The sequence below is a fragment of the Megascapheus bottae genome, chromosome 13 (assembly GCF_031878675.1).
Source record: "Megascapheus bottae isolate mThoBot1 chromosome 13, mThoBot2.hap1, whole genome shotgun sequence".
NCBI classification, from domain to species: Eukaryota; Metazoa; Chordata; class Mammalia; order Rodentia; family Geomyidae; genus Megascapheus; species Megascapheus bottae.
Window position 1 is genome coordinate 25660308 of NC_143521.1, and position 15855 is coordinate 25676162.

At 35.8% G+C, this 15855-nt stretch overlaps 1 protein-coding gene across 16 annotated transcripts in view; it reads right to left on the reverse strand.

The window, feature by feature from the left end:
• Adgrl3 (adhesion G protein-coupled receptor L3) overlaps window positions 1-15855 on the reverse strand; it is a 685889-nt gene that overhangs the window by 134510 nt on the left and 535524 nt on the right. For all 16 annotated transcript variants that reach the window (XM_090343514.1, XM_090343522.1, XM_090343521.1 and 13 more), the window contains 4 exons: window positions 14380-14682; window positions 12627-12730; window positions 6045-6230; window positions 3418-3456 (listed from right to left, as the gene is read on the reverse strand). In XM_090343514.1, the coding sequence (XP_090199640.1) occupies window positions 3418-3456; window positions 6045-6230; window positions 12627-12730; window positions 14380-14682 (632 nt within the window). The remainder of the gene's footprint in view (window positions 1-3417; window positions 3457-6044; window positions 6231-12626; window positions 12731-14379; window positions 14683-15855) is intronic.

Here is a 15855-nt window from a genome sequence, read left to right on the forward strand (position 1 = left end):
GCAGAATTAAATGAATTGGAGTTCAAAAACACTATAGAAAGAATCAACAAAACAAGGAGTTGGTTCTTTGAAAAAATTAACAAAATTGACAGACCACTAGCAAATCTTACCAAAAAAAGGGAGCAGAGTCAAATAAACAAAATCACAGATGAGAATGGTAATATCATGACAGAAATGACCAAGATTCAGAGCATCATGGGGGAATACTTTTCAAAACTTTATGCCAACAAATTTGAGAATCTAGAAGAAATAGATGAATTTCTAGCCAACATTAACATATCCACACTGAACCAAGAAGACCTAATCCAACTAAACATCAAGCACTGAAATAGAAATGGAAATAAGAGACCTTCCACCTAAGAAAAGCCCAGAGCCAGATGGATTCACAGTTGAATTCTATTAAGTCTTCAAAGCAGAGCTCATACCAATACTCCTCAAGCTCTTCAACGAAAGTGAAAACAAAGGCTCTTAAAACTCATTCAACAAAGCCACTATAACCCTTATCCCAAAACCAGACAGAAATTTATGAAAGAAAAAGAACTATAGACCCATTTCTTTGATGAAAATTGATGCAAAACAAAATACTGGCCAACTGTCTTCAGCAACTCATCGAAAAAGTTATACACTATGATCAAACAGGATTCATTCCAGGGATGCAAACACATCAACAGGAGGAAGGACAAAAACCGCATGATTGTCTCAATAGATGCAGAAAAGGCATTTGACAAGATCCAACACCCCTTTATGCTAAAAGTTCTGGAGAAACTAGGAATCCATGGAATATTCCTCAGTATAATAAAGACTGTGTATGACAAACCCACAGCTAGCATTATACTTAATGGAGAAAAGCTAAAGCCATTCCCTCTAAAATCAGAAACAAGACAAGGATGCCCACTCTTTCTACTCATCTTAAGCATAGTATTAGACAGCCTCTTCAACAATTGGTGCTGGCAGAACTGGTTAAGCACCTGCAAAAACTAAAGTTGGATCCTTCTTTGTCACCTTGCACCAGGATTAACACCAAATGGATCAAAGACCTTGAGGTAAAAGCAGATACACTGAAAATTTTACAAGAAAGAATAATAGATACACTAGGTCTCCTTGGCACAGGTCAAAACTTTCTTAATAAGGACCAAGAAACACAACAAATCAGAGAAATTGTACTAAGTAAGAATAGTATCCTCTGAAGCAGACCCTAGTATTTTCAGTTCACAAGTAATCTACCTTTATTCAAAGAAAGGAGCAAAAAAGATGGCAACAGGAAGGTAAGCAAATGTACCTTGATTTCTTTCTTCTGTTTATTGTCATTTTGTCCCATCTTTGCCCATATGTACTTCTTTCTGTCTACTCTAATCTTTACCAAATCTATGCATGAAAAATACCTGTTTCCCAGGTTTTGAGTTTAGCTCAAATACCAGTGTGTTACCCAAAACTTCTAGTAAATATATCTGTGTGCTTTTCTCTTGTCAATGTGTCTTTTATTACAATGGTCTCTGCTATGAGCTTCATGGTTGATGAGGAGAAAAAAAGTGTCTTTCCTTCCTCAGAGAACCAACACACCCTAGACAAGTTAGGCTATCTAGGAAATATTTGCTAGAATATTTCCAGGATGAGAAGTAACTAAGGAAAGCTGGACCTTCTCACCCTTGTTTAAACTTATCTGAGGTTCTGATGTACTCACTTATATGAATCCAGATTTCCCATTAGTCAGTAAAATCCCAGAGTAGAGACTTGTGCATGTATTATTCACTGATATTTTTAAAAGAAATGTTGGATTTCAGGTAGAGCATTTTGCAGTGTAGCAGATGGAAGAAAGCTTTGTCAGCAGTAAGCAAATGACCGGCTATATGTATATGGGGAGACAGGGGATAGAAGGGGTTGTTTTTGCCAGTTTTGGGGCTGGAACTCGGGGGCTGAAGACTGTCCATGAACTTTCTCAAGGCTAGTTCTCTACCACTTGAGGCCACAGTGCCATGTCTGCCCTTTTCTTTGTATGTAATAAGGAGGAATTTAACCCAGGATTTGATGCATGCTAGGTAAGTACTCTACCACTAGGTCTCATTCCAGTCCCCACAGACAGATATGTTTATTCATGAAAACAGTTACTGTGCTGTGGTCGCCACAACTTCCAGTTTTCTAGTGGCTAACTGGAGATCAGAGTCTCGTAGACTTTCCTGCCCTGGCTGGCTTTGAATTCTTGGATCTCATCCTCCTGGGTAGCTAGAATTACAGGCCTGAGCCACCAGCACCTGTTTAGTTATTTAGTTAATTTATTTGTTTGTTTTTGTGGGTCATGGGGCTTGAACTCTGCCCAGGCGCTGTCCCTGAGCTCCTGACCGCAAGGCTACTGTCCTACTCATGGGCCTGCAAGTTGTCCCTGAGTTCTTCAGCTCAAGGCTACCACCCTACCCTTGAGCCAAGCCACACTTTGCATTTTCTGGAAGTTAATCGAAAATAAGAGTCTCAAGCTCTTTAGTTCCCAGCCTGGCTTTGAACCTTGATCCTCAGATCTCAGCCTCCTGAGTAGCTAGGATTACATGTGTGAAACAATGCATCATGCTGACTGCTTAGTTTTTATATTGTCAAATTTACAACCACTGGTTTGATTTTTGAGGGACTTCTTCCTCAAAATCAGTGATATTGTTTATATGCTGCAGAACCTTTCCAGTCAGCAACAACCCCTTTTGTTTTCATTTCCTGTTTATAAAACAAAACAAACAAAAAAACACAACACACACACACACACACACACACACACACACACACACACACATACACACACAACAAGTCCAAAACAAGAATCAACACAAAGCAAATTAAAAATAACAACAACAAAGTGCACATACACCAAAATCACCAAGAAAATAGAGAGCTTGCTTTGGGGATTGTTCCCTCAGAATAAACCCATGAACCACAGGAATGTTCACTGCTTAGAGGCAAAACATGAAAATTTGATAAAAAGGTACTTTACATTAGGATAATCATTTTTCCAAAGAGAGTCACCACTTGCCTTAAGCCAATAAACAGTTCCATTTTGGAATAGAAGCATGATAGTGCGTGTTATGTATCCTAGACTATTTCTTGTCTATAGAATCTTTGACTACACACTATTTTTTAATGGGCTGATACCCAATGTATAAATGCATTGTTTAAATACCAAGCTCCATGAAAATCATGAGATATTTATATATCACAGCCAACTCACCTTTTAGTGATCATCAAAATGTTTCTATTTCAAGTTACACCACCAGTTTAGTCTTTATTTGAGATAATTTGACTTTGAGAGTATGTTTTCGCATATACTCTCTCTCAATGCTTTCCATCCCCACCCTGAAGACCCTCCCTGAAATTCCTTTAGATCCAATGGAGCCCAGACAATCCAACCACTGAACACATTTATAAAAACGCAGAAAGTACCTGGACATAGGCTCTGCAAGAGCGCTCTCTTTTCTGAAGCTGAATCCATTCAGACAGCAGATTAAACACAGAATAGAAAAAACAAGTTAGTGACAGAAGAAAACAAGAAAAATAAAAGAACACGTCTACACAAAACACCTTATTTTTCACCCACTACTTCTCAATGAAAATGAAAGCTAAGCCGCAGCAAAATGCAATCAGTGTCTGGAAAGATGGTAAGCCAATACCTCTGAGAACAACTCAAGTCTAAAACTAGATGGCAGAAAGCTGTTAAGGATTGAAAGAAACTTTGAATACATGTAGTAGAAATTAGTACAAGTCAATGCACTCATCCACTTGAAATGATACTATTTCAGATCAGGTTAGTGAGTAATTAATGGATCACAAGTGAAGACATATGAATGTAAGCAAATTATGCCAAAATTTGGAATTATTTTAACACAGATAATCTGTAGCTTTGCGACAATAAGATGGTTAATATGCACCACATAATATGGGTTCATATATACATACAAAATTATCTATATCAGAAAAGAAGAAATGGCCATTTTTTATGACTATTTGGTTCAAAGCAACAAATAAAAGATAAATACAGAAAAAGAAATGTGATTCATCTCCTGACTTGTCACTTCTTTTATTTCTTGAAGAATTCCTTTTGACTATTTTGACCATCAATAAAGTAATACATGTTAGCAACTTTGGGGAATAAGAATCCTGTTTCTTCTATTTGTTGTTTGTTTGTGTACAGAATGATGCTTTTTCTGGAGAAAAGGTTGACAACATTTCATATTCAGTCCCAAAGATTTTTTTTCTGGTGCTGAAATGAATAATCATTAACAGTTTATTCATCCTACTTAAATGAATGACCCAAATTTTATAAATTAGATTATGGGATTGCCTCCTCTTCCCACAGCTTTTTTGTTCCTGATTCAATAGAGCCTTCATTGCTAAAATAATCATCCAATTTTAAGAAGCAGTAACTCTGATGCTTTTGGTAGTGAATACTGCCCCAACTCGAATTCATGTTTTCTTGCAAGAAGCATACAGCAGTTGCTCCTCTAAAGAATTAAGGGAGGAATGACTGCAAGTAAATTGCCAGTGCTGTCTTTTGGATCACTGACTCGAATCACTGTCTCTCAGGACTCTAACTACTCCAGAATTTTAATGTGAAATGCAATTGATTTGTACTCAGCTGACTTTGCAAATCTGATGGGTTTTAACTGCTTCAGGGGATGAGGGCACCATAGGAAATGAGGAGAAGCTAGCAAGCACTAGAATCACCTTTGCCATCCCACCTTGGAACCCCAACATGCAAATTAACATATGACAAACCACATTATATAAACAATTGAAAGGAGCCAAATGGTAAACAAAAGAGAGCATTAAAAAGCTTCAGAAATGGAAATTTGCCCATTATGTAGTTATTTGATATTCAGAGTAGGCAAGCTGATTAGCTGTAGCCAGTTAGAAAGTGACATTAATTGCCAGTTTTACCTGATATTCGTAGACATCAACACCATTTTTAAATAAAGATACAAAGTACTGCTATAACAAATCATCTTAGTGATGTGTACAATTAATAGAAATCACTGCTTCTAATTCTTTTTTATAACAATAGCTGGCAGTAAAATTCAATAATAACACCCAGTCCATGTAATAACACATTTAAATCACACCAGGCCCACTTTATCTAGGCAGTGGAGGTTTAGCGTATCATAGCCTACTTTGGGAATCTATCAAGAAGCACTAAAAATAGTAAAAAAAATTAAATTAAATTAACAATTTAAATCCTTATCTGCAGCATGGAAAAATACTATAATAATTCCAGTCTAACAAATTATACTGGAAGTAAACACTGCAGGAAAAACTTTATCTATCAAACAAAATATCTGGTTTTCCTAGATTGAATAGTCATTATTTTTTAAAAGATTTTCTGTCTTGAGTGATATTATTATTCCAATAAGTTACAGAAGAACTAAAGACAAGCCTGAAAAAAAATATATTTTGGTCACAAAGTCCTCTTAGTACATTTGGTAGAGGAACATTAGAATTTCACTGACAAATGCTTCCTTCTTTTTTAATCAGAAAGAAAGATGATGATAATAGTCAAGGATCAAAAGTTCAGTTTTAAATTGGGCTCAGGTAGTTAACTCCTGTAATGCTAGCTACTCAGGAGGCTGAGATCTAAGTATCACAGTTCAAGGCAAGCCCAATCATGAAATTGTGTAAGATTCTTATCTCCAATTAACCACTAGAAAACCAGAAGTGGTGCTGTGGCACTAGCCTTGAGTTGAAGAGCTAAGGGACAGTACCCAGGCCCAGAGTTCAAGCTCCATAATGGATTAAAAAAAAAAAAAAAGTTCAGTTTTAATTATTGAAAATCTCTAGTAGACAAATGTCATCCAGGAAAATGTGCAAATGCAAACTTAATAAGAACTATCCATACACAGTTACCTTAGATTCAAAGTCAAAGAGTGTCATTATTATAATGAAATATTTAGGCCAGCTACCATTGAGTATTGGTTCTCATTAGAACTCATGAGGTTCTACACAAGAAAGCATTATGAAGTGGGGCAGGCTGGCCAATATCACTACACTTTCAGGATAACTACACCTGAGGTCCGTACCTTGTTCAAGCTTCTAGCAGCACTGTCCTTGCCACCTGGCGTCAAGTTCCGAAGCTGGACATCCAGGAGGCCAACCAGCTGGTCCATGGCCCGGACTGAGTAGGTGATATCCCCAGCATTCAAATGATTTCTTGTCTGTTCAGCCAACTCTCTTGCAATATTGGCAGCTGTTTCTCCAGATTTCAACTATTATTTTGAAGCAGAAGAAAAAGAAACAAAAAAGAAGATATCTTACATAAATACTTTCACAGGTCTCTTGGATAATTATTTCATTTTTTTTCCTGTAAACTCAAATCACTGATACAAGTTGTAGTTATGAAAGGTCATTTACGTATTGAGGGTTACAAAGTGTATACTCACGAGCTGGTATTTTACCCTAAATTAGGTCCCTGTTTTAAAAAGTCATCTTGAGGAAATGGCACTGTGGCTCAAGTGATAGAGCGCTAGCCTTTAGCTGAAGACCTCAGGGACAATACCGAGGCCCAAAGTTCAAGCCCATGACCGATCAAAAGTGAAAAAAGACGAGTCATTTTGATCTTCTTATGCATTACAGGATAAGAAATTACGCTCCCAATACACCAGATACTAAATTATTCGTACTTTCTCATCGTTTCCCTATCTGCAAAACATGCTGATTTTCCCCACATATTCTCCAACAGTTGAATTATCTACATTTCAAAGATGTTAAAAATGTGTATATATGTATATATATTATTTTTTCCTTCATAAGAAAGACATGAAAACTATTTTTTAAAGTAGAAAAGTATAGTTTCCCAGGTTATAATCAGAGCTAAAGATGAATTATACTTACAAACTCACATAATGAATTAAAACCCCTTTGTACAACTATATAAAGATAATACTAAAAGGAAACAAATAATGCCCAGATACAAGAGACATGTTTAAAGTTTTCCATTCATGCTTTTTCATGATTAAAAAAATTGTTTATGAATATATAAAGCTGTACCAGGCAATACTTTAAAAATATAAAGATCTATTTTTAACATTAATTTTCAAGATATCCTATTAGGAACTGCATACAAAAGTTAATAACAATACTATATGTATATAGGTATTTATATATATATTTTCTGGATTGAGGACAACCTGAAAAATAAGACACAATTATCTTTATAAATTGCTTTGTTAAATGGCCAACTCCTTTGTCCAACTAAAGATAATAATAAAAAGAAAAAAAGTTAATACATGGAGATATTTTTAAAATTTTTAAAAATTAAAAATTAAGAGAAAACTGGAAAAAAGAAAAGATGGGGCCAGCTGGAGGCTGTCGAAAGAAGATTTAGTTTATTATTACCTTTGGTAGTTTGGAATCTATCCTAGCACCTTTCTTTGAAAATGATGGTCATTCTGGGACTATCCATAGATAATAACTGTTTTTGTTTATGTATCTGATTCAAGAAATAAAGTATTTATGATGAAAAGGAAAAATAATCAAAAGTGAGATTTATCTGAGATGTTTAACTTTATAAAATTTTATAAAATTAAATTTATGAGAATATTAATAGCAGCTGGGCACGGTGGCTCATGCCTGTAATCCTAGCTACTCAGAGGCCGAGATCTAAGGATCACAGGTCAAAGCCAGCCCAGGCAGTAAAGTCCATGAGATTCTTAACTCCAATTAGCCAGCAAACCAGAAGTGGTGCTATGGCTTATGACATAGGGAGTAGCCCTAATCAAACAACTATTTATTTATTTATCATACATAATCCTAACATGGTAAAATAGTTTTCAGGCATTTTAAATTGATATTTGAAGTTACTGAATACTTCGGGAAATGCATCTCTAGTGAAGATTGGGGAATATTCTAGCCCTAAAGTGCAGTTTTTAGGAGTGTGGAGCAGCAGGTCTATAAGATATTACCCCAGGGTTATTGCCTCCAGATTTTAGGTCACCAGAGAATATAGTAAGAGGGTAGTTATTTTCTTAGTTTGAAAATCATACACATATTCTGAGAAAGATGGGAGTTTTTTTAAAGTATTGTTTTATATAGGTGATATACAGAAGGATTATATTTATACAAGTCAAGTCAGAAAATAAGTACATTTCTTTCTTTCTATTTTTTTGGGGGAGTCCTGGGGATCGCACTAGTCCTGGGCACTGTCCCTGAGCCCTTCAGCTCAAAACTACCTCCCTACCCCTACAGCCACAGCCCCACTTGCCATTTTTTAGTGATTAATTGGAGATAAGATTCTCAAGTTATTTAGTGCCCTGGCTGGCTTTGAACCTCAATCCTCAGATCTCAGCCTCCTGAGTAGTTAGGATTGTAGGTGTGAGCCACCACTCCTGGTAATGAGTATATTTCTTTATGGAGACTGTCACCTTTTTCCTCAATCAATAATGGGAAGTGATTTAGTCAGGTTTGTATTGAAATGTAATTAGAAAATGGGTCAGAGGGATCATATATGAATGAAGGGAAGGTGCTGTGGGTTAGATCAGGGCTGTGGAAGAGGAAAAAAAAAAGAAGACAGAATTCTGACCTCAAAGATTTACGTATTCATCTCACAGATCTCCTGTTTCTTAGATATGCAAGGGAAGGGAAAAGATGGGAGAGAAGAGTCACAATGCTCAGGATTTGTGTTTACATAACTTGGTGGTGGTACCAATGACTGGTACCAATAACTGGTACCACCACCAAGTGGTGCATAGCTACAAGAATCTGAACTCAGTTTGATGACAATGATTTCTAAATATCTCGTCTTCATTTTCTCCACTGGTGTCAGGAAAGTCTTATTTCCTGACCACCTTATGTATTTCCTTAACTCCCCCCCCCCAGTCTTATGGACTGTAATGACCTTACTTGTAAACAAATGTATTGACATATCTTGAAACTGCCTTAGCTTTTAATGCATGGAGACGAGGTTGAAATAAATTCATTCCTAGATTACAGACATCATTAAAAATATCTATACCTAACATTGTTCCTTTAAGTTCTACTGTATTTTGTATAATGAAACACATACACTGAGAAATTTCAGGAGTTTTATGCAAGGTAGTAAAGTCATGCAAGTATTTTTCTGATTAGGTTGTATTTAGGCACTGAACAGGGGAAAGAAATCCTAGAGCTCTAGATAAGGATAATAAGATAGACACACTTTCTATGTCGGTTTTAAAGTAGCCAGAATTCACTTGGCTATTAGATGGCTGCTAGAGAAAACCAGAATATCTTTCATGTTTGTTTTTTCAAACTAAACTTGTTTCTCAATTAATTTACTTATGCATATTTAGTGTGTAAAATAGTGCTAGTAAATTCTGAGCAACTGCATATCAAATCTAATGATCTTTTCCAGTTTATTGATGAGGAACTCTGTTGATGAGACTCTCTGTTCACTTGTCCCCTATGACTCAACTATCAAGAACCTCAGGCTATTGCCCTTTCTTTTGTATTGCCTAGGAATTCTTCTAGGGCTAGAGGTTGGTGTGGCCTGAATGCTAATGTTGAAACCCTTAATGTGCACATTGAGACCTAATCTTCGATTAGTGAGCATTAAAATGTTGGGGACTTGGAGAGGTCATGAGTGTTCTACCTTTATGAATGGAATTAGTGACAGCAATCCAAACAGACACAAGTAGCTTATGTTCCAGAGGACATTCAATCACAATCCCCCAAAGAAAAACAAAATAAAACAAAAGAAATAAACAAACAAAAAACCTGTGTTCTTTCATTTCAATGAGGTACAGAAAGGATGATAGATCCTTAAAGACAATTATGCCATTTTGCTTTGATTTTTTTTTTCTAAATAAGTTAGAAAGGGAAGAATTGTTCAGAACATAGATGTAGGCACAAGAAGAGAAAGGAGGGAGGGAAGGAGAAAAAAAAGTTGAAGTTATAAGAGAGAGAGATGTGTGAGGAAGGACAGCCAAGATAAAGAAGTGGTGTAAAACTGAAGATTGGGGTGGTTATGCTACACACTCCCTTTTCCACCCTTTATTTTAGAGGAAGACATTCTGCCCCTTTTACCTAGGCAGGCTGGGACCAGGAACAGCTAACTCTGGTTCCTGCTTGCTGTGTTCCCTGTAGTTTGAGTATTCTGTCTTAATTCCAATGTAAACAAACCCTTGTGTCTGTGGTTGGAAAAGTAAGAGATGCCTTAAGAGGAGGGAAGATATGTCAAGATTATGTAATGTATTCTCAATCACAATATTTTTAGCAAATATTAAGGAAAGATATTGTTGTAAAATCGTCATGAGTTTAAAAACTCTTCTTTATTGATCTGGTCACTAAAGATTGCAATTAATTACACAATGCTTATGCAGTTTTAATGTTACATCTTCCCTCCTTATCTTTATGTTTATATTTGTGGTGTATTTGATTTCTACACTGGCAGTCATATGTATCTGTTTTATATGAATCCAATCGCTATGTGTGTATTTGTGTGCATAAAAAATGGCTATGTAAAAATATAAAAAGTAAAAATGGTTATGTGTCAAAAAAAAGTAAGGGAATTCTGTAATCATGAAATCAGATCACAGGGATCACTGGCACTACATGAGTCATACATATTTGGAGCTATAAGTGATGCAACCATATACAAAAATGGACAGAGCCACAAAACACTGACAGTTTTGATGACAATTAGAATATGAGGTACTCATTGTTTATTCCACGTTCCATCAGTGTGAAAAGGGGGCCTGTTGTCTTCATGAAAGCAAAAACATCCATACTTCCAACTTTATCAATGACATCCGCCACCCCCCACATCCACCACTTAAGAGATGACTTGGATAGCACAAAAGCTTCTTGACAAAGTCTGAAGTTTTTATACATTTAAAAAGTATTGTGACAGCTTCCCATGGACTAAATTCTTTGATTTTATTATAATATATTCTAACATGACTTTACAGCCTCATCAGAATTAGGCAGGTATGTTGTGGAAGAGCAGGACATGTTTATTGCAAAACAAACAAACAAAAAGAAACCAAACATCCTTCCATAGATCAAATAAGCAACAGCTGTCTGGGTCTTTGAAAGGAATTACCTCTTTTGTCCTAAGATTAGCAGGGCTGCAGAGGAAAGAAAGGAATTAACTAGCATAATCAGTTCAAGCCACCCAGTAATTGCTGCAACGAAATAGTCCAGCTATATTCTGAAATTATCATGAAAACACTCAGCTTTGTAGGTGAATTATTATTGAATTTATATTAACCCCTGGGCTAAGTATCTAGGGAGCATTTTTTTAAGTTGCTAATGTAAAAAGATATGCTACTGATCTCTTAATCTGATCACATTCAGCAAGAGTTATTTGCCCTGGGGTCTGCGCTACGTGGTAATAAAATCAAGGGACATAAAAACTGTGGCAGTAACAGTACTGAAATTGGAGAAGTATCGTTATGAATGGCAACAAGTATGGAGATGCATATGTAAGAGGGTAACTAGAGTCAATATAACACTATTCTTTCATGATTTAGAATAAATAGATAGTTATGGCTCATCTGCTGGGTAGATATTTATGGATTATTATCCAGTATATTATTGAGGATAAGCCTGGTTAAAAACAAATAGAGGGAAGAGCAAATGGCACAAGCAGGCTTTTAGGAAGGCCATCATTTATAATATTTCTGAGGAAAAATATCTTTCAGAAATTCCTCAGCATAGCTAATGTGCCATAGAAGAACTCTCCATTTTAGGAGTGCATAAATCCACATAAATTGCTATAATAAGGATTCATCCCACAGCCCTTTTGGCATAAATGCACATCTGGTCTCTGTTTGTAATGAAATCAATTCAAAGCCCCACAGTGCATTAATAATAAAAATGTTCAACATATTGCAACCAAATAAGCCCTGCAAATTCGAGTCTGTAAGAGTCTGTCACACATGTGTGTATTTTAGCACTGATAAATGATTAGGTTACAGAATATTTTTCAAATGACTGAAGATTCGAAAGGTAGAGTTTTTTATTATTATAATTATTATATTTCCACAGGAAAAATCCATATGTATGTATGCTCAGCATTATGCTTGCTTGATTTATAAAGCCTTGTGGACTTTCATATCCCTAGCTCACAAAAGCACAGAAATTTTTATTAATAATACAGTTATTGTAAGCAGTACTGACCTCGCTTCAAGGAAGCTCATGCATTTGCATTTTTAAAACAACTGAATTCTACAGCCCAGACAGAAAAATCATTGAGACTCCATCTCAAGGAAAAAAAAAAAAACAGATGGATTGGTTGGTGTGTTCCTGTCATCCTAGTTAGAACAGAAAGCATAAAATATGCAGATTATATCTTGGTGCATGCTGGGAGAAAGGTGTGAGATCTTAGCTCAAAAATAACCAGTTTCAAAAGAGACCTGGATGCTTCAGCAATAGAGAGCCTCAAGTTCAAGCTCCAGGACTGCCAGAATAAAAGAAAATAATAACAACGACAAACAACCTAAATTCCAGAATAGAATCTAGCATAGTAGAGGTTGTCATTAAATCTGAAATAAAGAATGAGAAAGAAAAAACTTCAGTGTTCACTGTTTAAAAAAATCTCCCTTTTTGTTTTCAGCAGTTATAATCAATAAAAAATGATGGATAGAAATTTAACAATGCCTTTTGTATTGTAACTCCAGATTTACCTTTTGTGTTATATGATTGACCCAAGGAGACGAACAGTTGCTGAGGTCTGGTCCCTGGGGATCCCATATTCCATCCGGAGCAAGACAAAGGTAAGTTGACACACCTACAGTAATGAAAGAAATATGTCCATTTTAAGAATCCATTTTTTCTTAGCTTGATTTTACATACTTATTATGCTTAAAACTAAGCCACAGCAAACATGAAATATAATTTAATTGAAATAATGTCTATTCAACATTTGTCACAGTGCCTTGCAAGCAACTGGCAGAAGATGAATACTATAAACACAACCATTGGATATATTAAAGCAATAGCTGGCAACGTTTTGGGGCATAGGGAAAAATGCATATATAGTATCCAAGTGCAACCTGACTTAATGAGCTTATTGCTAGAGTCTGCAGAACCAAGATAGTAGAGTATTAAACAAATCAATTTATAGAGTTTTTGTTTGTTTTTGTCCTGGAAAACAAGATGGTAAAGGAAATTCCAAGTAGAAGAAAGTGCAACTGTATTGGGAGAGGTCAAGATTTTTAACTATAGTCTTTTGGATGAAGGGACTGCATTTCAAACATCTAGACAGGGAGGTCTTGAGTCAGATCATAAAGTCCTGGGTTGGTCATCTATGTGTGTTCTGGGAAATCAATGAAGACCTTTAGGAAGAGGAGAGAAGTGAGTAGATTTAGGTTTTAGAAGGAAAATTCTGGCAGCTTGAATAGAAGACGAATTTGAAGGTGAGATGTGGAGGTTGGAAAAAAAGCAACAGCTATAATTCAAATGAAAAGAAAAAGAAAAGCAAAAGGACAGGACAGTATCAGACCAAGGAAGAGTAAATGGGAAAAGGAGTATAAAAGGAGGACCATAACCTTTAAGACCTGTAATGTTTTCAGAGGGTTTGCTTTAAAACATGTCCCCAATTTTCACAGGACAATAATGATATATATTGGTAGTACAAAGTGCTTTCAAATAAAATGATTCCCTAATCTTCAAAAGAAACCTCTCAAATAGGGAAGCTGTTATTACTTCTCTTAGAGATGAAGGAACTGAGACTCTGAGCAAAGACAGAAGAAATCATGAATGACTTTTTGATTCCAACACCATGGAAAACTATAGAAATCACTTTTGTTCTCCTTTGCAGAAATGGAAGTAAAATACTGAATTTAAAAAAAAAACCTTTTTTCTAAAGATAAATACATTTATATAAATCAGTATATGCTCTGATGGCTCTCCTACTCTAATATATCATAGAATTTGTATTGATGTGTCTGTATTGGAACTTTTGCATCAATATCTCATTTGTTTAATAAAAAGAATAAACCAAAATATAAAGAGACACAGTCCTATGAATGCTAAACCGCAACATTTATTGTGTGTTAAACTTACATATTTTAAGGAATAAAGCAATTGTTTCTAGAGTGCGCCCAATATTATTTTAGGATCAATGTATAGAGCAATGATAAAGTTGGAATATATTTCTGTCTTAAAATGGTAAAGAATGATGTGATTAAAATTTGGAAATGTTAGTTGTATCTGCAATAAAACAAGTGAAAGGCACTCTAGTTTTCTGACTCTAATATATTTATTTCAGTGTAATTCAGCTGAATTCAGATTACAATAATAAAATAGGTAGTTACTAAGTATCAAAAGAAGAAGAAAAAAGGACAAGAGAAGAAAAGCATTATAGAAAAGGAAGTCAAAACTGTATACTAGAACGACAAAAACCACTTTTCAACTTTGTGGATTAGACAGGCTTACCTATTGTTCCAGCAGGACAGGGCTGCTTTGCTATTTGTCCTTGACGAGTCTTAAACCACAGGATTTCCCTGGCTTCCACAGCCTCACAGCTCTCTTCCTGAGCTGGGATTTGGGAGGGTACTGAAGGAAGGTGTGTGGTGACATCATCAAGTACCTCCACAGCTGGAGATGGGGTGCTGGTACTCCGGTTTCTCCTTCCAGGCACTGAAGGGGTGGTGCTACGTCCTGCACTCCAGGTTGTGGTCCGAAGGGTGATACTGGTGGTGGTACTTCCCATGCCAAGAGGTCCTGTGGTAGACATTCCTGAAAGAGAATAGGAGATGAAACACCTACATTGGTGGCACATAGTAGGAATGTAGAGTGATCCAATGATACCGAAGCCGTTTCTCCATGACAGTTAAAAAAGTGTGCAGTCTTCAAAAATCCTTGACCTTCTTTTCACTTTAAATATGTCAAAAATAAAATAAAATAACAAGGTATCAGACTGGCACTTAAGTACCTGAAACAGCCATTTGACCGTTGCCAATAATCTGGGTTCTCAACTCTCATCGCAGAAAACAAAATTATAGCACAACACAGCTCCTCAGTAAGCTTCTTAACACTCTCAGCCTTTTTGACAATTAGAGGATTAAAACCTTAAGCCCTCTACTTAGAATGTTCAAACTTGGCATAGTAACAAGAAAGGAATTGTATACAATTATACAAAAATCTTTTTCTATACTTGGCAACATGCTTTTCTAAATCTTAAAGAAATAGGGAATGGGCAAAAGGAAAAAAAAACAATATAAACAAAAAGAAGCTCAAAAAAAATCCAAAACAAACAAAAATGCAAAGCAAACAAAACCAAACACTAAAACACACACAAAAAAAAAGAAAAGAAAAAGGAAAGAAAACAAAAAAAAAGAACAACTCTAACTCTGAATTTATTTATTTCCCTTTTGCATATTAGAGTGTTAGAGTGACTTGGTGATGTACCTTAACTCTTCACAACTAATCCACCTTAACAAAGTTTTAAAACTTGCTATTTACTCTTGTAAGGTACAAGTAGTTAGTTCCCAAGAGATTATGCTCCTAAATTACTTTTTCTAAGTTCCAATCCATGGAGCCTAGACTTCTTGGTAAGATGTAAAGAGTTATGAACTGATAATGTATCCAATAAATTTCCTCATGATATTAAGGGAACACTCATTTCAGAGACTTCTCTATCTGGGGAACTAAATTCCTGTTTTTTCATTGTAGGACTGCAAGACCACACCAGTCCTCCAAGAATGGGCATGCATTCCTAATAGTAAGATCCCAGACTAGACAAGTGTTAGAGGCCAGGCATATATTTCCTTAGTAGGCTGAGATTTGTAGGATCAATTTTCCAAGTTCACCCTAGGAAGAATAGTCCATGAGTTTCCATCTCCAATTATCCATCTTAAAATAGGATTGATAGCATAGCTTGAATAGCAGGTCACTAGCCAAGTGAGTACA